This window comes from Arvicola amphibius, chromosome 15, assembly GCF_903992535.2.
Source record: "Arvicola amphibius chromosome 15, mArvAmp1.2, whole genome shotgun sequence".
Classification (NCBI taxonomy): Eukaryota; Metazoa; Chordata; class Mammalia; order Rodentia; family Cricetidae; genus Arvicola; species Arvicola amphibius.
In genome coordinates this window covers 16,918,756-16,943,122 of record NC_052061.1, presented here as the reverse complement: position 1 = coordinate 16,943,122, position 24,367 = coordinate 16,918,756, and the positions used below count along the sequence as shown (strand labels likewise).

General features: G+C 44.4%; 1 protein-coding gene across 1 annotated transcript in view; it reads right to left on the bottom strand.

Annotated features, from left to right (window-relative positions):
* The window catches only part of Ttc29 (tetratricopeptide repeat domain 29), a 196,394-nt gene that overhangs the window by 90,450 nt on the left and 81,577 nt on the right, over positions 1-24,367 (bottom strand). Inside the window, exon 7 of the mRNA XM_038313010.1 lies at positions 4,096-4,187. Within this exon, the coding sequence (XP_038168938.1) occupies positions 4,096-4,187 (92 nt within the window). The remainder of the gene's footprint in view (positions 1-4,095; positions 4,188-24,367) is intronic.

Genomic DNA, 24,367 nt, shown 5'->3' with positions numbered 1-24,367 from the left:
CACACGGGAAACTTGGCTAGTATTGATCTGAAGGTCTTCATCGTGGAAAGTTTCCAGGAAATCATTTAACTTGAGCGTGTGAGGAAATTTACAATGGGCACAAACCAAGCCCGGAAGTGGGAGAGTTGTGGCCAATGTAGCTTTTTTTTTTTTTTTTCTGGGTTCTTTTAAGTAGTTTTCCATATTATGTTGAAGAGCTGTGCATTTCAGTAAGTGAATTCATAAATGAGAATATACGAACACGCATACTTCATCAGGAAAGCGCATGCACTTGACCCACCTCAACCATCTCTCCCCAGACCGTCAGCATAATAACAGAATATTTACTTGGTACTCGCCCAGCTCGCTTTCCCCCTATGAATCCCAGCTGACTTTTGTATAGTGTCTCATAGCGTCACGCGGCTCTTTCGCAACGGATTCTTCTCTTCAGTGCTGTTTCAAGTAGGGAAGAGATGGCAATGTAAATGCGTATACAGCCACAGGCAGCGTGTGTTGTTTGCCCTGACAGAAAATAGGTCGTCCGCTGCTAGACCTCTCTGACTATGTCACGCCAGCTCTGGCTCGAGCAACACCACTCGAGCAACACCAAATCTGAGATAATGTGGCGTACTTCCCAGAGAAGGCGTAGTATAAATTCCTGTAAGGATTTTAGGAGCTTCCAGCTTATACAGCTCTCATACACGGTCGGCTGACGGCCTTAGACACCCACTTACCCTAGACATGGCGATCCCCTTCCATTTCCTTTAAAGAGATAAAATATGTTTATAGACTTCGGGCTGCCATTAGTGAAACTGGCGCCATCACGCAGGTTAGGAAGAAGAGATTTAGGGGGGATGCTAAGATTCACACACAACCTGATTTATTCCTCAGCCACCACTGCCACAGTTTTTCTGTTTTGCCTGTGTTGCCTTTTGTGTGACGCCTGCTGAGACAGGAGGACAGTTGTGGACGGAGAGTGGGGTTGTCATGTATATACTGGTGTGTGTTTGCACATGTGTGGGCACTCTTAGTAAAGGTAATAGATCACCCTCCCAGAGTAACATTATCCTAAAAATTACCACAAAACAAGCAAGGTTTCGACAGCTTAGTAGACTTGATTTACGTTAAAGCTTTCTAAAAAGCCAGTGCTATTGTTGTTCAGAGTGTTTTGTCCACAGAGTCTATCTGTGGCCAGGGCCATGTTCCCTGAATGCTCCCATGAACCAGGGCTGCAACATGGTAGCTCCACGTTGGGAAGGTCATGGCCCGGGGTATTTTCTCCTCCGCTTCAGAAGAAGCACTTCTGTACTCTCCTACACACTGTATAGTGTATGTGGCATTACAGAATTAAGGACTCTTGTCTGCCATATGCACAAATCACTGAAGGCTTTACTATACTTTAGTAGAAGGCAATTTCTATGTGGGATTATCAGTTTTATTTGGTATAAAAGTAAAATGTGTATCTGCTTTTCTGTGTCTCTCTCTGTCTCTCTCTGTGTGTCTGTGTGTCTGTGTATGTGCCAGAGGATTATATTACGAGTCTTTCTTGATTCTCTCCACACATTTTTTTCTTTGAGCTAGTGTTCCTTTGTGTAGCCCTGGCTGTCCGGGAACTAGCATTGTAGATTGGCTCCAAACTCACAGAGCCCCGCCTGTCTCTGCCTCGCGGGTGCTGGGATTAAAGGTGTGTGCCACCATTGCTGGCATCTCTACACTATTCTCTTATGAGACAGGGTCTCTTACAGAGCCTGGAACTCATCTTAGACTAGCTCTCCAGCAAGCCCCAGGGGCAGATGCCTGTCTTGACCTCTGAAGCTCCGGGGTTAGAGCAGGTACGACTATGTCTGGCCTTTATGTGGATGCTGGAGATCTGAACATGGGTCTCTATGCTTTCCCAACAAGCACTTTCCCAACGGGGCCATTCCTTGGGCTCTGTCTGCGGCGTTGCTGAGAATATAAGAAGAGTATTATCCCCGTTCATTAAAACTTGCTACCTGGCCTGTCATGTATACTGCAGGCTTCCCACCGTGGACACGCTAGAGACTCTGTGTCAGAGTTAGCAGATCACCACTCAACTTTCCCCCAAGCATTGACTGGACAGATCCAGAACTCAGATTCTGAGGTACAGACCGGAAATCTCCAGATGACACGCACAGCAAACCTGTGCAGATAACTTGAAGCCAGCGTCGAGTGCCCCATGGTACAGCAAATGCTCAGAAAAGGTTTTAAGGGAAACTAATCCCTCAGGAGTTTAACCTCTTTAGCTGTACGGGAGGCAGTCGGACTCTCCCTCTGTAAGAATAACTTTATAACCACGTGAAGGACACTTTAATATTCCTGTGTGAACTTAGACCAGGCTTGTCATACAAAGTGATATGAGGAATTCGACTATTCTCTAGAAGAGGGAGGGGTGGCTCAGCAGGTAGAGCACTGACTGCTAGCCTAGAGCAGGTTCAATTCCCAGCATCCACTTGATGGCTGTCAACCACCTCTAATGTTAGTCCCAGGGAATCTGATCTCTTCCTATTCTGGCTCCTGTGGACTCCAGGCATGCATATGTTCCACAGGAACAGGCATACACACAAACATATAAAACATGCCTACAGGGCCGGGCGGTGGTGGCACACGCCTTTAATCCCAGCACTCGGGAGGCAGAGGCAGGTGGATCTCTGAGTTCGAGCCCAGCCTGGTCTACAAGAGCTAGTTCCAGGACAGGCTCTAGAAACTACAGGGAAACCCTGTCTCGAAAAACCAAAAAAAAAAAAAAAAAACCCAAAACATGCCTACATAATAAATAATAAAACAAAAAGGAAATAAAAACAAAACCACCACCCACCAACAACAAGCCCCCCCCTCAGAAAACTCAACTGTTTTCTACTGATTTGCAGCGATGATGATACCGGAGGCGAGTAGTTTAGCAGTTGAGATGAACTTGACAAAGAAGGGCACAGGGTCCAGAAGCCTAAACAGATATTAATTTGAACTCTAACCAGTCACATCTTAGCTGCTACTTAGAGACTAGAGCTTTCGTGAGTCGGCCGGTTGGTCTCCTGGGGACTGGTCACCATGTGTATTTGCTTGCTGTCCTTAGGTGTGACTGGCTGGCCCCGTCTTTCTCCAATGAGCACCCACACCCTCATCTGTACACCTTTTTCTTAGACCTTTGCCCAATAGTGACCAGGTTTTAGCGAGTATTTTATAGAACGCCTTCCGTTCCATTGGTATCAGCATTTTAAGCGTTGTTTCCTATATTAGTAATATTTATGCAATGATCCTACTTTTAGTTCATGCAGCATTTAAGCCTTAAATGTCTTTCAATAACACCCCCCCCCACCTTTTCAGGCTGCCCTATATATATTTACAATGGAAGATAAATACAAAGATGTTACAATGTAGCACATTTTATACCTGCTATGATGATGATGGTGGTGGTGGTGGTGGTGAACAGGCTATATTTTGGCTCTAGGCTAATATACTGATAACCAAGACTGTGTTCGATGACTTTTGGTATAGTGAGTGGCTTACACACAATGGTGAACTAGATCACACAGTGGCTGCAATACCATAAGTGAGGGGCAACCACCAAGTTTTCCACCAAAGGCCGTATCTTATAAAGCTCTTCTCAGAGACTTTTATGAACTTTTCTGTTTCAGGTAAAATGTTGGGAACGCTGGTTTGCACCCAACTGTTAACCCAGGTTTGCTTAATGAAAGAGGTGTGGCAGAAGTGTAAATGGAAACACTTCCTGAAGAATTCGGGAAGGGCTAGCAGGTCACAGCATCCAGGCACAGTGCCTGGTACAGGCTCTCTGCATCCCTGACTATGAGAGATGTGACCTGATTTTTTTCCCTTCTCGGGTTCATTCAAGGTCATCACTAAACTCACAGAAAACAAAGGGAGCTAACCCAACGGAGGGACAGACAAAGACGACTTTGGATGCGTCTTTTTAAAACACCACACTGGCTTACTGTAACTTACCATGAAAGGGTCACTTAAGAAGGGCACTGCTTAAAATTTAAGCAGGCAGTAATGGAAAGCGACAGACCTCAAACAATTTAAGTCTTTCACAGCTGGGTGAATCCACAGTGACAGCAGGAAGAGGCTGTGCTAACTTACCTCTGCAGGACCTTGGCGATCGCCTCGTAGGCTTTCCCCAGGTTCAGATCATCATCCATGCTGGTAGCAATCTCGCTGTACCTGCGCAGCACCTATGGGGTGAGGAACACGCTGAGCAGGAAGCCGGTCCACATCCACATCACAGAGAAGATGAAAATTCATCATTTTAATCATCTAATTTTTTTGTTTGTTAAAGATTCACCCTGGCTTGGTTTATTTTTATCTGTGCTGTGGCTTGTTTCATGGCCATCTCTTTGAGCCATGACAGTGAAGTCTTAGTCTTGTAATTTGTTTTTTTTATCAGACCGTCTCAATTCTCCAAACCCTTCCATTTACATAATGGAGATGTGAATAAATAATTGAATGGTTTACAGCATTATTTTAAAATATGGAGATTATTATCTAAGGTAATATAAGGCAGATTAGAATGTTCTGCTATAGTAGTTCAAGCATCATGGTTCTTTCTATACATAGCTCTTTGGAAAGGATGAATTTAGGTGAGGGCCTTCTCTGAATCTGTCATCTAGGAGAGGCTTGTCTTACATGCTATGTGCACAGAGCACACTAAAAATACTCCTTACAAATGTGCCTCATTGCCAGCAATCTCCCTGATAATCAAAAGATTACAGCTGCCACAGCCAAACACATGATCTTAATTTCATTTAGCACTGACATCACTGGCGTGCTGTCATTTTCATGTCTTTAATTCCCCACTCCACTCCCTGGTCAGAGGAGGGAAACACAGAAACCAGCGTCCCCTCTTTTTCTTCTCCCTTGATTGTTATGTGACCCAACCTATTACACACATGAGGACACAGGAAGTCTCCAAAGACCTCCATGAAAATCCTTTTTGCACATTTTCTAGAAAAGAATTAGAGAAGTCACTTTATGGCATTTGAGAGAGTGAGCCGGTGGGGGTGGGGCACGCCTCTGCCTGGTGCGCTCTGTCTCAGTTAGACAGCTCCAAGGGTTTGCGCACTAAGTCGGGGTTGATGTCCCTTTCTTTTTCTTGTTTCTTTTCTACACCCACACACTACCCTGCCTTGAACCCCTCTCTCATTTGCTCGTCTCGTTCCTCCCTGAGACAGTCCCTTCCCCAGCTGCTCTCATGCCCCATTCATCATTATTTCTGCAAAGTTAACATTCGGGAAATAACTCCACGAGGCCATGGTGATCCCTCACTAGAAGCAGCTCTCCTGTGGTTTACAAGAGATTGCTCATGTCGAGACCTTTCTATGGTATTTTGATTCTTGTTAAGTCCACAAAGTTCTAAATTTTGAAAATACTTTCAATAGTTTTAATTGACAAGTAATGATTGCATTTAGTTATAAGATACAGTGTTGTGCTTTGTCCTGTGTATAATTGGGGGGCGGTCCACTCACCAACCTCCCAACTTGTTATTGTTTTATGGAAATAATGTTCAAAAAGCATGTAAACAAAAAGAATGTAACAATATATTTTCATCAATTTTTAAAATTTTTGTGTGTGCGTTCATGTGTGTGAATGTGGGTACACGTATGTCATGGCACATGTGTGAGGCCAGAGAACGACCTCAGGTTTCCGACTTCACCGTTCACCTTTTCGGAACAGGGCTTTTGTTCTCACTGTGTAACACTGGCCCACACGTTCCCACAAAGTTCTCCAACCCCTGTTTTGCTGTAGAAAATCTGCACTTACACACGCGCCATCACGTCTAGCTTTGCACAGGTGCTGGTGATCTAAACCCAGGTCCCACACTTGCGCAGCAAGCTTTCTACCCATGAACCTTGTCTCTAACCTGCCCTTAGCAGTTTTGGAATATATAACACGCCTTGATCCTTATTTTTAGGCTTCCTAATGAAGCTCTGCAGAAACCTGAGGCTATTCTTCCCACCCTGTCTTCACAGCTGACAACTCACGGTTTAACCTGAGGTGACTCCGCAGAGCCTCTTCTGAGGCGTGACACAGAACCTCTGAATTTTTTTTAAAGTTTAAAATAAGGGAACCTTGTTGAACTGATGTACAAAATGCATAGAAAGAGACTCTATGGGACTTTATTTTGGCCCACATATTTTTAGATGACATTCTAGAATCTCAGATTAAAGACTAGCTATTAATATATTTTGTGCCCCAGCTAGTCCATTTGCTCTCTTTGAGTAGAAGCTGTCACGGTGACTCCAGCACTATTTTAAAGCTTAGGGAATCTGTCAATGGAGACTTGCTTGCGACACTGAGGACATTTATAGATTACCCACTAGTCCAGGCTTTGTACTGATGTGACTGTGTAAATCAGCAATGATCCGAGGCAGGATTCTCTGGGGCACAAGCGGCATACACCCCGAAACTCGCTCATGTTCCTAGTTGCCCTATGGCTTCTTCATAGTGTGAATGTGGTCTCCTGAGTGAGCAACTAATCCCAGTGTTCCCTCTTTCTCTTGCTCATTATCACCTCTTCTGTGAGAAGGGATCTCGCTCTGATCCCCAAGCTGGCCTCATACTCTGGGGTCAAGCATCCTTGCCTTAGCCTCTTGAGCCGCTGGAACTAGAGGCACATACCCAGCCTCAAAGGCAGAATAAGATTATTGAGATGCAGGCCTTATTTCTTCCATGTCTGTTCCATATTCCAACATGCAGGCCAGGAGAGCTCTTTGTATTTAATTTCCTCACTACGGAAGATAGCCAGAAGCTGTTATTTGGTTCCCGGGATTCCACCCATCATGCCATGTAGTGTCCACACTAGATAAGAGTTCTTGCTCTCCTTACCAGCCTTCAGGAGTACTCCTGGCAGGAGTTCCCTCCCCAAAGTGAAGACAACCAATTTTAGGTGTGGCTTGGGAGAATTTGGTATTTGTTTAAAAAGTAGCACCAGAACCAGGAGCCCCATAGGCAGTTGGAAAGATATGGTTCCTTTTTTTTGCCAAAGAGGGAAGCGTTGACGTACTCGAGAATTTACTGGGCATCTTATGGAGAATTTGCTCTCAGAGGGATTTCTCTGCCCCAGGAACACAAGCTCAAGAGAAGACAAATATATGTGGGAGACTCTAAGGAGATGCAGGATGGAGGGTGTAAGGAGTTCTTATCAAAGTAAATAGAAAAAAAATAGGACTTTAAGTAGAAAAATATCATGGAATTGCAAATTCTGTGGGAGATAGAAGTGTCTATACTGATTGTGACAAGTTACTGTGGTGGTCAATCTTGTCACCTTGACCCCATGAAGAGGTGTGGCCCCAGGTGTGAGGGGCATCTCTGGAGAGGGAGGACTAGCAGGGACTGACCAACCTTGAACACAGCTGGCACCGTTTCACAGACTAAGTAAGGCCTGTGATGGAATTAAAGGGGAGAAAGGGAAAGCCCTTTAGTGCAGGCTTTCTTTCGTTCTTTCCTGGCCTCCATGATGTGGACTTCTCTGCTCTGACCACTCTCCCTCCCCTTCAAGGATGTGATGTGGGATGCGCCTCTGTATTCTGTGAATGTGTTTTTATTATCATTGGATAATAAAGAAGACACTTTGGCCTGTGGCAGAGCCGAATATACCTAGGCACGAGAGCCAAATAGAATACAGGGAGAAAGAAGATGGAGTCAGAAGGAGCCATAGGCCACATAAACTAATAGAAATGGATTAACTTAAGATGTAAGAGCTAGTTAATAATAAGCCTGAGCCATGGGTCAACCTTTTATAATTAATATTAAGCCTGGAGAAAGAAAGAGTTTTGCCAGGGAATGAAGATGCAACAATATCCAGCAGGAACATCTGCTTCCAAGCTTATCTAGTAATAAAGAATGAGTAATCCTAGTTTTAACTGATAATATTAAGTGAAAACTCAAATTACGCTGGGTGATAGAGGCACATGCTTTCATCCCAGCACTCAGGGAGGCAGATGCAGGCAGATAGATCTCTGTGAGTTTGAGGCCAGCCTGGTTCTACAGAGCTAGTTCCAGGACAGCCAGGCCTACACAAAGAAACCCTGTCTCAAAAATCAAAACAAAACAAAAAAAAAATCAAAAACCCTCAAATTACAGCTTATCAGTTTGATTATGATTTATTTGTTGCTGGGGAAACCAGGCAGGCCGTTCACTGCAGCTTTTCACCCTGTTCCATGAAGGAATGCTAACACGGCACTTTATGAGCAGCTATAATGTTTGTCTCTCTTCTCAGGGCAGCTTGAGGAACTTGGCCAAAGTCCCCACATTCATGGTCATGCCGGAGCCCGTGCATGTCCAGTCATGTTCCTGTGTCTAGGGCAAAGGCACAGAATGTGTTTCGTTTCTCTCTTCATGTATCACTGAGCGCAGGACAGCTCACATCAGTGCTACAAGGTCTCCCAGGCAACGGCCTGAGATTTAAATCAGCCCCTGGTCCTGCTGGTGACCCTGACTACCACTGTTTCTACAAGGAGACAACTCAAAGCAAGCATCAAAAAACGTCTAGAGTGTAGCTCACATGAAATGGGACGCCTATGTCAATGGATGTTAATTCTTATTTTTATAAACGTGTGTATGTTGTATATGTATATGGGGGTTTATGCATGTGGAGACCAGAGGCAACCCCAAGAATTCTATCTACCCTGTATGAGACAAGGCCTCTCATTGGCCTGTAGCTCACCAATTAGGCGAACCCAATTGGACAGTGACCGTGAGCTTCTCCTTCATCGCCTCCCGGACTGGGACTACACGTGCATGGCCAAGCAGGGTAGCTTTGCATGGGTTCTGGGGCTTGAACTCAGGTCCACATACTTTTGAGGCAAGAGTTTTACTGAATAAGCCACCCCTAGATCACCAATTCTTTCCAAAATTCACATTTGGGGGTATTTAAAAGTATTTTTTCTGTCACCATTTGCCACCCTCCTCACCCACTCTTTCTTCCTGAGCTGGCAGAAATACTCTTCCTCAGGAGGCACAGACCAGGCCATGAAGAGACCCCGTGCAAGCATTAATAAGGCCATGGAGGGGGCTCATGCAAGCATTAATCGAATTTCCCTCTGAGTATTCAGATTTCCTCTGAATACCAAAGGCGACGGCAGGTCTACTAAGGAACTGAATGTCACCTGTCAAGTAGCTTCATCTCCCTGAACTTATTTCCTTAGGTGGAATGGAAACAAAGTCTACCCTGAAGGAGTGTTAGAAGGGTCCTGTGTGGTGTGGTATTTGAAGTATTTATCAAGGGTTTGAATGAAGCAACACCCTGGCTTTTTTCTCATCCTCATCTAACCTAGCCTGTCTCAAGCGGAGGGACATCTTTCAACATCTGGAAATATCTCTGGTTGTTAGTATTAGGGGAGGGTTGCTAGGACACACCTCTGCAGTACACACCACTCACCCCCATAGCAAAGAATTGCCTGGTCTGACATGTCAGTAAGAGCCACTGCTGAGAAACTCTGACCCAGCCTCCACTTAAACAGCTTTCCTGACTGGAAACTATTCCCTTGGGAAGTTAGCCACTTGCTCACCAGAGAGCTTCATAAACAAACTATAGGTTGATTTGAGGTAAGATCTGTAGCTCTGGCCTGCTAAGCCAAGATTGTGCCTTGTGGGGCAACAAGGTGAATTTGTCTGTCTCTATATAACAATTTCTAATCCTGAGGCATGGCTGTGTTCCCCACCCAGCTCCTCAGTAAATTTGGAGTCCTTTGGAGACAAGGAAGAACAAGTTCGCTACCATTTAGCCACATTTAAATGCTTCCTCCTGGTCCTCCCCCCCACCCCCCACAAATCTTAGAGGACAAGAAAGTCAAAATAAGCCCACTTAGATGCACCATCATCTGTGAAGCTATGAAGGACATCCAGCAGATACGTCTGTAAAGAAGTTACGAGCGACTTCCCGGGGCACAGTTTTTAACTTCTTCCCCACCTTGATCACTATAAAAAGGTAGTACACCTAAATTTTTGCTATACACACCCTAAAGAAGCCCCAGATGGTGCCATTTCATAACAAAAGTTTGGCATTAGTTCCAGCTCACTGCTTGTTTTGAAGAAAAAAAAATACTGATTTTTACTAGCATAATAATAAACACAGAAAACTTGAAAAGTCAGGTTCGCCACCGTGAGCTTAAAACCATTGTCAAGTCTTATTGGAAATACATTTATTCTGATTTCTGGCACGCTTGCCCCTTTAGCATCTCACAGTTGGCGAGCAGAGAGGCTGCTTCTGCGTCATTTGCAGCATCTGAGCCCGATGCAGACAGTCAGCTGCAACATTAGTCAAAGAAATCAGTGGCTAATGACTTCTGACAGGCACCGCAGCAGCAGGCTGTGGACAGCCAGGGAAGCTCCAGCTTCCAGGGCTATCTTCCTGGAGATGGAGAGAGGCATTGTAGGAAATGCTGAGAACGGGGTAGGGCTCGCATGTCCTTTCGGGGAAGCCCCGGCTGCTGTGCCATAAACAACAACAACACTTTCTTACAGCTATGCTGCCCTGAGCAGACCACCTGAGTGCGCGACTTGGGAATCTTTGCAGAAGTAGCTTCCCTCGTCTTTTCTGAAATTCTCTCCTTCAGTTGGAGGTGGTCGACTTTCCGGCCCCTAACTCTGCATTCTTTGTCCTTGAAAGCCATTACTCATCCTTGAGCCCATCTACCACACATTGATGACTTGTGGGCAGAAAGGACTGAGTGTGAGAAACGTGTGTTCTGGTTTCTCCTGACTGACCAGATCTGTGTGCTCTTAGACAAGAAGTGTCGTCCTGTGGATTTTATTTCCCAGTTCTGCAATATGAAGGCAGTGGAGTAAACAGCCTAGAATTCTCCCTTCTAGAAATATGATTTGGAGTTTGGGACTCTAGGCTGATGTGTTTAGTCATTTAAGGCATATTCTACTTGTTTTCAATAATTTAGTGTTAGCTTAGAATTTCTGATCAGGGAGCAAGATGATTCAGAGGTTAAAAGAGCATTCAGCTCTCCAGAGGACCCAAATTTGGTTCTCAGCACCCACAACAGGTGGCCTATAACTCCAGCTGTAGGGACTCCAGCATCATCTTCTGGTCTCTCTAGGTTCCTACACACACACATACACATATGCACACACACACGCACACACACGCACACACACACATGCACACACGCAACACACGCACACACATGCACACACACATGCACACATGTACACACACATGCACACACACAGGCACACATGCACACACACATATGCACACACATGCACACGCACACGCACACACACATGTTCCTGATCAGGGACTGAAATGGTGGCTCAGTGCTTCAGAGCACTTGTTGGGCAGTCATGAGGACTAGAACTTGAATTCCAGAACCCGAGTAACAGTCTGGGCACCCTGAAAACACCAGTAACTCTAGCTCCAAGGAACCCAAGATCCTTCTCTGGCTTTTAGGTGGGCATAGGCACACACATGTGTGTATACACTCATATAAACACAGACAAAAATAAATAAAGTAAAGCTTACGAAATATCCCTGATGGAATTATTTTATTCTCTTTTAAAGTTTAAAGAAATAAAACAGTGAAGCGTTTCAATTCAGTTGAAATCTTTACACTGTCTTCTCACTAGAGCGTGCTGAAACCCCTGGAACTGACTGTTTTAATTGTCACTGCTGGAGAAGAGCAGCAAGTGAGAGGCAGCTTTACGTTGGTAACCGGCTCGTCTTAAGAGGTAATCAGTACAGACTCATTGTTCTTCAGGCACAGCAAGCATTTGCTTTCCAGCTGGAAGAACTTGATGAAAACTCATGGTCATCCTTGGGGTTCACACCCCGCCAGTGCTGGATAATCCTGAATGTGCCGTAGATTGACACCACACCTTCCACAGCCTTTGAAGGATAGAAACATATCCCCAGAAAATTTCAGTCTCTACCTAAAACTCCCCCTCTGCACATCTAAGTTGCAGATGAAGCTCAGTCTCCAGATAGATAAAATTCCACACACGAGTGGAAAACAAAACTTTCCTTAGTCCTGAATTGAAATATATTGCTCTAGATTGTTACTTCCAAAGCTGCTCATCTCAGTTTTGTACTACAGTGACAATAATACCACATCTGAAGACTCTTACTGTGATTCTCACTCGTCACTCTAGATCAGAGGCCAGAAAGCACAGGGCCTTCCAGCAGGTGCAGGCCAATCTTAGCGTGAGTAATATTTGCAGCTCCTCAGATGAAAATGTCTCCTTGCCCTTGCCCTCCCGCAGAGGAGACTCACTGGAGGCTTTGCTTTATACTTTGTTCAGAGGCCCTGGCCGAAGGGGAGTCAGTTTCCAGGAAACTGGCTCTCAGTGCGGTGCTGATGTCACTTCCTGCTTGGTGGAGGATTAGAGCACCACCAGAGCATAACTTAGTTCAATTGTGTCTTCGTGGGACACTCAGACTGTTGAGCGGTGAGGCTGGCAGAGGGAGGGGTGTTCAAGGCAGACACAGCGAAAGGAGGAGGAACTGGCTGTGGTGGCTGAGGGATAACATGAGAGCTAAGCCTCCTTTCCCAGGAGTCTCCCCGTCTCAGTGTTGACTCCTCTTGGGATTCCTGGAGCTGTGGTCTGAGCAGAGCTGCAGGCATCTTATGTTCTCCTCTGCTACTTGATGTAACGAACGGATCTCTTTCTTGAAATAAAACTGAGAAATACTTTGAGACAAAATAGTCGTCGAGAGCTGGTGTGACAGGTTAATAATTTTAGCCTTTCCCCTTTTCGTTTGTCTATGGGAAGATTCTTGCCCTGGTGAGAGACACGGAGTGGAAGACACGGGTGATTTCATTAATGGGATGAGACAGAGATGTAAAAGGTTGAGGGGCTTTGTCCCACGTATTGCTTTAATTAAGAAACCCCAACTCCAGGAGGAAGAAGAGTATGACAGATGATCGCACTGCATCTGTGATGACATCGGAAACAACACCCGTTCTCTGTTATTTGCGAACACTGGGGATGGTTGTGACAAGCTGAATCATATTTAGTGCCAGTCAGATCTAATCAGATTAGATGCACCTTGCTACTCACTTTCCTCATGCAGGAATGACAGCATTTGCAAGTTGCTAGGGTAGGCTGGACCGCAGGCCCTTAATCTCCAACCATGCAGGCATCTGGATGCATCTTGACCCCAGTTCCCTCAGCCTTTAGACTTCGGAACCTTCAACATTCTGAGCCTGCACTGTTCTGTCTTGCTTTTCTCTTGATTTTTCCAGAGCTTTCTGACAGGGAAATGCCTTTGTCTTTGTCCTAGCTGAGCTCTACCCACAGTGCCCTGTGCATCTAATTATTACCACTGTGAGTTGGTATGGACAGAAACCCTTTCTCTTGTTCTCCATTGGGCTCTTATTTCCTAGTCATGATAGCATTGAGTGTTCTTGAATAGATGTGGTAGAACCCGAGCAAGCTGTCAAGAGTGAAGTCCTACTGAGACTCTGTTGTAACTGTGATAAGATGCGGTATGTATTTTTGCCTTAGATCCCCGGAAATAAAGAAGAAGCATGGCACCTCATACCTAGGCCAAACGGAACGGGTGCATGGCCTGCCTGGAGAGCTGAAGCATCCACAAGTAGGTTTAACGGGACATAGATGAATTTCAGAACAACTTGAGACTTCCCTGTCTGTGTGATTGCTTTGTCCAGACATGGTCTCAAACCAACAGGTGTTTTCCCATCAGGCCCCGGGATGCTAAGGGCCAGCAAGTCAGGCGGGAGCGATTCGAGAACAACGGGAACAATCTGGCCCTATCTGTGGAATGAACGCCAGGCATTTCCTCCTTCATTTTCCTTATGAACAATGAGAGACAAGCTTTGCACTCTTTTCGTGGGTGTGTGCGCAGAGAACAGGTGCCGAGCAAGCAGCCCAGTGGGCCTCACCTCTCGTTAGCAGCTCATTCACGTTCCTCCGTCTGGACGCCTTCTATGGACCTGTGTCTGGCTCGCAGGCAAGGTTCTGAATGGCTCTACATTTGTCAGAAGGCATTAACAAGCACAAAGACCACAGAGGTTTTCATATTCTTGCATGAACCTATTACCAGGAGATTTCTCTCTCCTCTGGCAGGAAGTCATCATCTATCCATAATCCCTCGCGCTAGAGTTCCCTTCTCACGGAAGGCAAAATTCAATAAAAATTCATTCTCATTTCCCATTCTGAGAAATCCCCAGAAGTCTTGCAAAGCATTTTGAGTGTGTGCTCTGCGGACAGTGCAATGTCCCTTTAACCAGAAGGCATTCTTCTGGTAAACTCTGTAAACCCTAATTTATGTTTGCAATGTCATGCTTCCCTGTCAGAATGTGAGAACCCAATCCTTTCAAATAAAACATGGTAGAAAATCATCTGATTGCTTCCACACCAAGGAGGCTTTGTCTACGACCCTTCCTCGGTGGCCGAAAAGACAAGGAAACAATTTATGAGCCATTTCCATTCTGATGGGAAAGGAGAAGTCACCAAGAGCTTTTATCAAGTAGGTTACAGTGACTCGTGCTAAGTGTAAATAATAAATGCCTGGACTCCTAGGAGACACGGTGGCGATAGCAAGCCGTTTCGGGTACTGCTGACGGGGTGCTAGTAGTCTGGAATTCCCTGGCTCCTTGGTAGTTTCACCAGACAATAAACAACAGTTTAGTACTTTATCTTATCTTAGCCAGGAGGGGACTGCGGCAGCAAGGTTTGGCAGATGTTCACATCCAATAATCTATCCATAATTGATGCAACAGGGAGGTCAGATGTAATGGCTGCTACTATCCCAGCAACAAATAAACAGTTATTGACAACACAAGCCAGTGTGGGGCAGAGCGCTGAGCGATGACAGGCAGGGGATGGCACCGAGGCAGAGGCAGGGGGACCACCGGGCTCCTCATTGGCGGAATTCCTCTGCAGCTAGCGGAGCAAGGACTGCGCTAACACAAGCAGCAGCAGGAGGAGGAGGAGGCTGTTGGAGTACAAAGAAAGATGAAGGCAGCAGAGATGGAGAAAAGGAAGAGGGAGCCTGAGACAAGGTGGGTGAGTGGCCGGGGCTGTGGCTGGGTAAGTGCAAACGCATGAACAGCTCAGAAAGGCCTTGGGATGCTCGCACTGTGATCCAGAGGCCTGAGCAGCTCAGAAAGGCCTTGGGATGCTCGCACTGTGATCCAGAGGTCTGAGCAGCTCAGAAATGCCTTGGGATGCTCGCACTGTGTTCCAGAGGTCTGAGCAGCTCAGAAACGCCTTGGGATGCTCGCACTGTGATCCAGAGGTCTGAGCAGCTCAGAAATGTCTTGGAATGCTCGCACTGTGTTCCAGAGGTCTGAGCAGCTCAGAAACGCCTTGGGATGCTCACTCTGTGATCCAGAGGTCTGAGCAGCTCAGAAATGTCTTGGAATGCTCGCACTGTGTTCCAGAGGTTAAGCAGCTCAGAAATGCCTTGGGATGCTCACACTGTGATCCAGAGGTCTGAGTTGTCTTTATCACACACCGTGTCTTCTCTCATCTGCCTGACTGTCACATTGAGCAGACCCGGTAAATCCAAGTCAGAGCAGATGATGTATGGGACATTTGGGGATCCAAGACCTTCTGCTGCTAAGGGGCATTTATGGATAATATTCCATTTACACTGTGCCTCTCCACTACATTTTTAAAAAAATCTATGAAAATTAACTTTTGCTATTTTAGAAATGTTCTCGGATAAGCTCAAGGCACCAAATCATGAAGTTAGAAAACTCGCTTGAAACTGGAAGGAACCTGAAATACACGTTGCTCAAAATCAAATTCACTGCAAAGGAATGAATGTGAGGCGAGGAGTTTTTAAAAAATAATAAAAGCCAAACACAATATTTTTTTCACCTCAACTATGCAAAGAGAATAATAAAGCCTTAATTGAGTATACTTTTATCGACTGAATAAAATTCAAGATATTTAAACATAAACAAGCGGCCGCACTCTGAGACTTCCATTCCAAAGCAAAAGAATAAGTTTGCACACAGTTTATTGTGCAATATTATAAAATGAAGAATGGTGGGATGAAACGATGGTTATTATTGCCATAGTTGGTCATAAAGATGCATCGGACACACAAGTTTTAAATATTAATATTCTCCCAAATTACTTAAATCAATTTAACACCTTTTAGTGGTTTGTTTCGAAGTGCGATTTATCCTTTCTAACCAATGCCTTTGATGAGCTCTGGAATAACATTCAAGCTGAAAACAATGGGAAACAGGAAACAAGCAACCCGTCAGCATCAGCTTTGAGCTTGCAGCCTGCGCTAAGAGCCACCATCGTAGCTGGCATTTCTGAGTTGCTCATCAATACATAAACATTGAGAAGCAGCACTCTCTGAGGGATCCTGCAATCTCCACTGCAGTATTTGTTATTAGCCCTTTCTCTATCCTCCAGCCAAGCCCTCAATCTTGACTTTGAACCTTCTTGGAGAAGCTTGGCATTGCCACAGCTTGCCACAGACCATATTCAGAGATCTACAGCCTGTGTGAAGGAGTCTCACCCCTGGGCCCCATGCCCCATGTGGCTCCGTGGCTGCCACTCGCTGTCGACAGTTGCTGCCACAGATTGAAGCCTACCTGTGCAATATTTTTCTGTTAATTGTGTGTTTGATCTTCACAAAGCCTTGAAATAAGTATTAAGATTCCCAATGTGTAATCAGGAGAGACAAAGTACAGAGACACCAAGTGTCTCTCTGTGAGATGCACAGTGAGCAGGGAGGGGGAGGGGTTTGAGCGGATGTGTTGGACAGCGGAGCCAGCGTTTAAAGCCTAGCACTATGCTTGCTGCTGGGCCATGCTGAACAGTGCTGTGCTGACTGCCACTGTCACTGAAAACGGTTGCCTAAAGCCCTTCTCCAGCTGCTGACAGAGACAGTCACTGCAGCCCCAACCTTCTGATACTCTAAATGTTCGCTTCCTGCTTCTGGTCATTGTTTGGCCTCCACCTGCTGCCATTTTATTAACATTGTTTACTTATCACCAAGAAAAGCCAACCCCAAGAACTTTCATGTTTTTCATTCTCGTGCAGCCAACATCTTTCATTTTTATCACTTATTATTAATACATTATGTCTTTTTTTATAGAAGATTGGTTATCATGTATCCCAGACTTGAATTGGACTCTCTATGTAGCTGAGGACAACCTTGAAGTTCTGATTATCCTGCATCCATCTCCTGAGTTTGTATACCACCACACTTGAGTTTTTATGTTGCTGGGGGTCGAACCCAGGGCGTCATACATTCTAGTCAAGATCTCTACCAACTGAACTGTATTGCCAGTCCCAGGGTCCTCTCTGTACCCATTCTTCACCTTTCTGATCACCTCCTCTGTTCCTCCTTTGACTTTCACGTGGCCCCCTTAGCACCAAGCTGCTAGCAGTATTGCCACCCGGGACTTGGAGCTGCCCATTCCTCCTGCCTGGTGTGTTCAGCCCACAGTGACTCCATGGTTGACCCTTAACTGCTCCTAGTCACTATTCATGTGCCAGTTTCTCCATCACCTGTTTAAAATTCCCTCTGTTCAGCTGCTCTCCCAGTACACAAGCATCATGCCTTTGAACGGTGGGCATCTCCCACTCTCTTCTTTTTAGGACTTACCATTGTCTAAGAAGGAGAACTTGCTTATTCTGCTAAATCTTCCTTATCTCTTTCCCCATGGAATAGAAACTCCATGAGAATAAAGATTTCTTTCCTTTTTTCTTGCTACTATATCCCATGCTCCCAAATAGTGTGGCCACAGGCATTCAGAACCATGTGCCATATGAAGAACTCAGACTTTGTCAAGCCAACACATTAGCTAGTTCATAATTACCAGCTCTTTAATGTGGGGACACTGAGGAAAGCAGAGATGAAGCTACTGAGCTATCTCATGCCACTGAACCGTGGTCATGCGGAAGGAGGGATCTTTTAGCTTAGAGTGGAAAAAGCTGAAGCACAGTAGGAAATTCTCAGACAAAGGTTTAGTTTCCGCTCTAACTGCAGAAAGCTGGCATGCATCGAGAGAGACGGCAGGACTGGAAGACAGCCCATCTGGTGAGAGCTAGTGAGGTCAGGGCGAGGGACACCTAGGGCTGGCTGGCCAGACAGTCTACCCGAATTGGTGAGCTCCAGTTTCAGTGAGAGACCCTATATCTCAAAACTAAGGTGGAAAGTGAGTGGGAAAGTTGCCTGGAGTTGACCTCTGCCCTCCACAAACAAACACACACACCTCGGCACACATATGCACACACAAAACTTGTATACACACACACACACACGAGAGAAGAGAGAGAGAGGAGGAGGAGGAGGATGAGGAGGATGAGGAGGAGGAGTAGGAGGAGAGATATTAGGCTTGTCCATAAACAAAAATAGAAATAGGCCTTTTATCAGGTCACTGTGGTAGGCCAGCATTTAGTAAGTTTCCAATGGTCATTTATATGACATGGTCATTTATATGACATTTTCCAAGACATTTCTTCCTAGATACAGAGTGGTAACCAGTTTGTCCTTGGAGATACTATGATGTCACCATAGACATCATGATGCATCTGGGTCTAACAGTGTGAGAACTGTGTCAGGAAAGACTCAGTGTGTTCTCTTTAAAAAGGAAGAACAGAGAAGGAACCCCTGCCCATCCGGGAAGGGATACCTGCCTATCCTACCTGCCTATCCATTTAATGGACAGCAGGTTGTGGATTAAAGTCCAAGAATTCATGCGTCTCTTGCTTGATGGTGGTCACTCCTCATGGAAGTGATGACCACACTCAACGGCATTCCCGTCCAGCACTTTCTCCCACCTTCCTGCCAAGATGGTGCCTAATGCTGCTACCATGGAGGCTAGATTCAGGCTTCTAGACCTTTCTGACACAATCTGTCTTGCTGTCAGCCAATCAAGATTTTAACAATGGTGTCAGGCAACAGTGTCATTTAGGGGACAGAATAGAATCTAGGCCAAAGAGCTTCATGACAAAGCAGAACTAGAATCCCGGATGGCTGATCCCCAATTTGCAAGTTTTTCTGTTACTTTAAAAACCAATTTTGAAGAGGCAATGACGCAGAGATGGCACAATCCTATTCCCATGTCATCTATTACAGTAAACAATTAAAAAGTAATTTTAGCTTTGAAATCTTGTGACAAATATTAATGTTTATTTACATAATGTTTTTAAAGGAAAACATTGATTTTTTAATATCTATGGTATTATAAACATATAAAATGTACATAATAAACACCCGCTCTGCTGTAAGCTAATATAAGCTCATAGGGAAAATGAATATGTTTAATTAAATTTGGGAAAAACGTATAGTTAAATCATTTGTGCTACAATAATAACGACCAATAAACCATTATCTCCTTACTGTTCCATTGGAATTTCATCAACACACTATATTAATAAATACCATGTTCATTTTTACAAAGCAGGGAGCTGAGAAAGTCTCCCAGGATCTCAGAAGTCAGCAGAAGCAGGAACACCACACTGCATGCTGACCCAGCAAGGTGGTCCTTGTGCTGCGGCCCAGCGCTAGGGGCGCTCAGCACTCCACAATGCCTCCTGCTCCTCACTTCACCACTTCCAGGTGAGTCAGGCATTCATGCTGCAGAAGGGGAAACTGAGGCATAAGGGAGGTTTAGAAGTGGTAGGACCAGCATTTCAAGTACTTCAACTCCAGGGACCAACCTCTGAACAGATACCTCCTTCTGTGATAACGGCTGAGCTGGCAAACGAGGAAAATAAGATCTACGTAAGTCAAGGACATGTTCCTGTCCTATTTCTGTTTATTGAAAATTCCAAACTTTGTCTTCTCCCAGAGAGCTTTTCAGCTGCAAGTCTAAACAACTCGTAGTTTTTAGTACCTCTATCCATTATATTTGATGAGCTGCTTTGCTTCCAAAGCAAGGATTGCCAGCTAGGGCTGCAGCAATATGCTGAAGACATTACTTCTGAGACAGACTTCTCTGTTTTAGATTTGTATTGACCCAAAGGCACACAGAGGCATTGACAATAACAACAAAACAATAACAACAAAAAACCCTGAAAAGAAGCCAAAACAGATGAGCTGAAGGAGAACTCCACTGGAGCCCTTTCTCCTCGGTGGAGAGGAAAAGGGAGTGGAGGCAAGAAACAGGAAGCAAGCATGCCTGACTCTTTCTGGAGAGGCTACAGTGTAGGGAGGGATCCATGGCTGGCCTGATGGGAGGACTCATCTGCTTCCTGTGTCCTTTCTCACGCTTCCCTAATCTGTGTATTGATTCTCGGCAGGCTCACCCTACTGCACTGGGGTTTCTGTTTTAAGTTTCAAGTGTTATTGGATAATAATTCCTCCTGGGCAATAATAACAAGATGTTATTCACACCAGTAAATCGTTCAGTAAGGAGAACAGATGAGGATTTTATTAAAAATTTATATGGGGTCTAGAGAGATGGCTCAGCGGTTAAGAGCACTGGCTACTCTTCTGGGGAACTTGGGTCTGGTTCCCAGCATCCATGTGGTAACTCACAACCATCTGTAACTCCAGTTCAAGGGGGTCTGATGTCCTCTTTTGACCTCTTTGGTCACCAGGCATGCCCATGGTGCACAGACACACATACATGCAATCTCATGTACACATAAAATAAAATAAATCTAAACAATCTGTGTGCAATTTGTGATGAGACTCAACAAATGGGTTTAGAGATCAAGCTAGTGCCCCCTCGCCAGTGCGGTGGGAGCAGCGTACACCAGCTGGAGGCAGAGGCTGCTGGCCACTGTGTACTTGTTGACCCTGACTGCATGGGCGGGGGGCTCAGCTTTCCTCTCCTTAGTCTCTCTCCAGCAGCCCCTCCCCCCAAATAGCCCCACTTCTCTGACATTCTAGCTCTAACCTGAAATCATCTTCAGATTCCTTTTATTACCGGCTAAGCACTTAATAATTTCCTTTAATGCTTTGGACTGAGATGAGGCGTTCCAACGACTTAGAGATGTGACCCGTGGTACAGGAAGACTCTTACTACAGGCAGTCTACATAAACCTATTGAAAGCATCAGCTAAGACCGTTGCATTTCAGTGGAGCACAAAGGCATAATAGCTTACTTTTTATATAGCTTTTTGTTTTTTAAAATATAAAATCAATATGTTAATTGTGTAAAATGTGGAGAATATGCATCTCATTGTCTTTACCAATAGAAAATTAAAGTCATTTGTTATTTCTACTTCCACCAATTATCACAGAAAACAACTTGATGTTTCTAGTATTTTCTATATATTTATGGAGTATGTATATATATATGTTTGCATATATACATATGTAAATAGGATTGTAATGTACAGTGTTTTATAACCTAATTCTTTATCTCCATATATCAATAATGTTTCTATTGTTATAAACGTTTATTGTTTAATTCCTGTTGTCTGTTCAGGATGCTCAGCAGTGCTTTGAACAATTTTTTCTTGTTTTACATTTATTTTGTTTATGGATTTTCCATCATGACAAATAGTGCTTATAAAATTGTATATAAAGGTCACAGCTCAATCTCTGTGCATATTAGCTATGCAGATAATATTGTGGATAAATATTTGTATGCTTTAACACGTATTTTCTTCAGATAAATTCTAAAATCAATATTCCTGAGTCAAAAGATAAACAAATTTGAACACCTTTTTGCAAAAGCTAGTATTTACTGTTTACTAGGTGATAGAAGCATAATATCTTTAGTTTGGTTAGTCATGAGGTAACTGTCTCTCCATTTTACAGGTATGAGGAACGTATGTAGCCTAGAACTCCAGCATCTGTGTTCCTGTCAGTGTCCCCTCTCAGAATCTCCATAGCCCTGGCTGCTCTGATTGATCTGCAGGCTTACCCTATCTCATGACAGGGGTCGTAGCAACCTGGAATCCCAGAGGTGACTGCCAAAGCTGCTACTCAGTGACTTGTGAACACTAACTGGTGGGGAAGAACACCAACTTCCTCATCTCCCTGGGCTTCCTTTGTGCGTGGTGGCAAGTGTGTGGAAAATCTTTATGTTCTCTTCTGTCTTGTGCCAAATTATTATTAAACCACTTATACTCAGATCTGTGTCTCAAGGCTGGCTCCCAGGGAAACTCAAACCTCAGCCTATAGTTGCTAGTTTCATAGTGAAGAAATGTTCTTGCCTACCAAGGCCCACAGTTAACACAGAAACACAAACCATGCCCTGTTACAATTCACAAAATATGTAAAAATACATATTTGAGTAAGAATGATCAGACACATTCAGGTTGCAGTTGAAAGTAGTCCTGATTAAGCTGTTTTTGTTCTTATTGTGAGGAGTCATGTTGAGTTAGCCACAGTTTAAATGCCCATCTTTTGTCTGTCCCTTAATGCTCATCGTTCCTCCCCGTTCCTTTTCCTCTCACTGCCCCACTGGCCTCATGTCCCCAAGAATCTTTCTGGGAAGACATACCCAGGGATGGTTCCACCAGCATAGGAGGAATGGCATGCAGAACACCCCTTCCACCATTCTCAGAATATGGGTACCAGCAGACACCCCTAACTGTTCCCTGCTCTCTCAGATCCTCACCAGCCTCTGATTCTACTTGAATTCTGCTTTTGTGCCTCTAAGTCACGATTTTATGCAAAATAATATTAAGTTCCTTCCTTGAAATCCTCACAAGTGAAAGTTACAATATATGCCTGAACGACCAGCTCTCTGCCATTCAGGAACAGGACACTGTTTTGTGATTGAATGCGTTCATTACTTTCTTCTTTTCTGACTATCCCTGACTGTTATCATGCACGTGCGCACATGCACACACACACACACACACACACACACACACACACACAACAATAAGATGTTTTGGAGAAAAATGAAAGCTCTGTCTTAAACAAGAATTAGTTATTACATAAAGCTAAGGATTTATGAATGTAGAAAGTCTAAGTTATGTATAAAATGAATTTTTACAAATTTATGAATTGAGTACTAGGAGTATAGGAATGGATGTTCCATTCTAATCTTAATGTAAATTATTTTTATTGAGCACTAATTATTCTGTATATCTAAACTCAATATTGCTATTAAGTGGAAAGCAACCAATTTCCCATGTTCAGATACATTTGAGAATACTTCCCATATTTTCCTTGTGTGGCGAATCAGATTTAGATCTCATGAGGGCTAGACAGGTGATTTGCCCCTGAGCTTCACCTCTAATGCTGGATAACTGTTGACACTGGAGGACTGGGAGTCTGAGGCCAGACTGGCTAAAGGCCAGTTCCAAGCTAGTCTCTTCTACACAGCAAGACCCTGAATTAAAAGAAATGTTCAGCTGCTTTTCTCTGTTACAACTCCTTATCTTGAGGAAACATACACGATCTGACTAACTTTCTAATGGTGAAGCATGAACCATTATCTCTCCTCAGCCCTCTTAATCAGGCAAGCATCCCCGGTTCTCTGGGCGTGGTGCCTCTTCCCTTGCAGCCCTAGATCCGAGTGCGCCGCGCCAACAGCTGCGTCTCTGCCGCACCTTTGCCTGGTGACGAGCCGTGCAGGCCGCGCTCTTGCTGCAAAGGACGTTTGCGTGTGCCAGCCCTTGAGCTTTACGGAGTTGCACACGCACCACACATGGTCCACATGGCACTGCTCGGAACAGGTGGCTGGAGATTTCAAGTCCTTTGCTTTTTTTTTTTTTTCTTTTTGAAGAGACAAATAAAAACTATTATCCATATATTCATCTGCTCTTGAAATTAATATCAGAAACTTTTTGTACTATTTGATAAAGTCAGAATGACTGGAAGCTGAAAACTCAGCAAGTCTGTAAAGACCCTGTAGCAGCAATTTAAAAAAAAAAATGAATATGTTAGACAATCACAAAGTATTGGCTAAAGTGATATTCAGATATCCAGGGAATCTAAAACTAGGTTTATCCTAAAAACACAATATATGTTATTACCAGGAAATTGGTTTTTATTGTAATTTAGGCCATAAACATTTTCTGACATAAAACTTTCATAATTTTGATAAAAATTTGAGTTTTCAGTATACTAATTCCGATATCAAAAGTTCAGTTTCTCAGAGTGCGGATGGACTGGACTTTAGGACCCAGCACACAAGGGAAAAGGCAGCCATGGAAGCACTGGCTGTAAGCTGGGTGTTTCAGGGCCAAGACAGGCAGACCCAAGGGCTTGCTGGCTGGCTAGCCTAGTAGACTTCGGAGAGCCAGGCTCAGGGAAAGCCCGTCTCTCCAAAAACTAAGTTGCTATAGAGAAAGACACTAAACACCAGCTTCTAGCCTCCGTAAGCACACACACACACACACACACACACACACACACACACACAAATAAATACTTTATAAATTATACAAATTTTCATTTTCCCCTTGGAGCTTCTGAATTGATGTGTTTACATAGCATTTTCATCGTTTATTTTACAGATATGGCCTTTTATGTATTGCTCAGTTTAGAAGA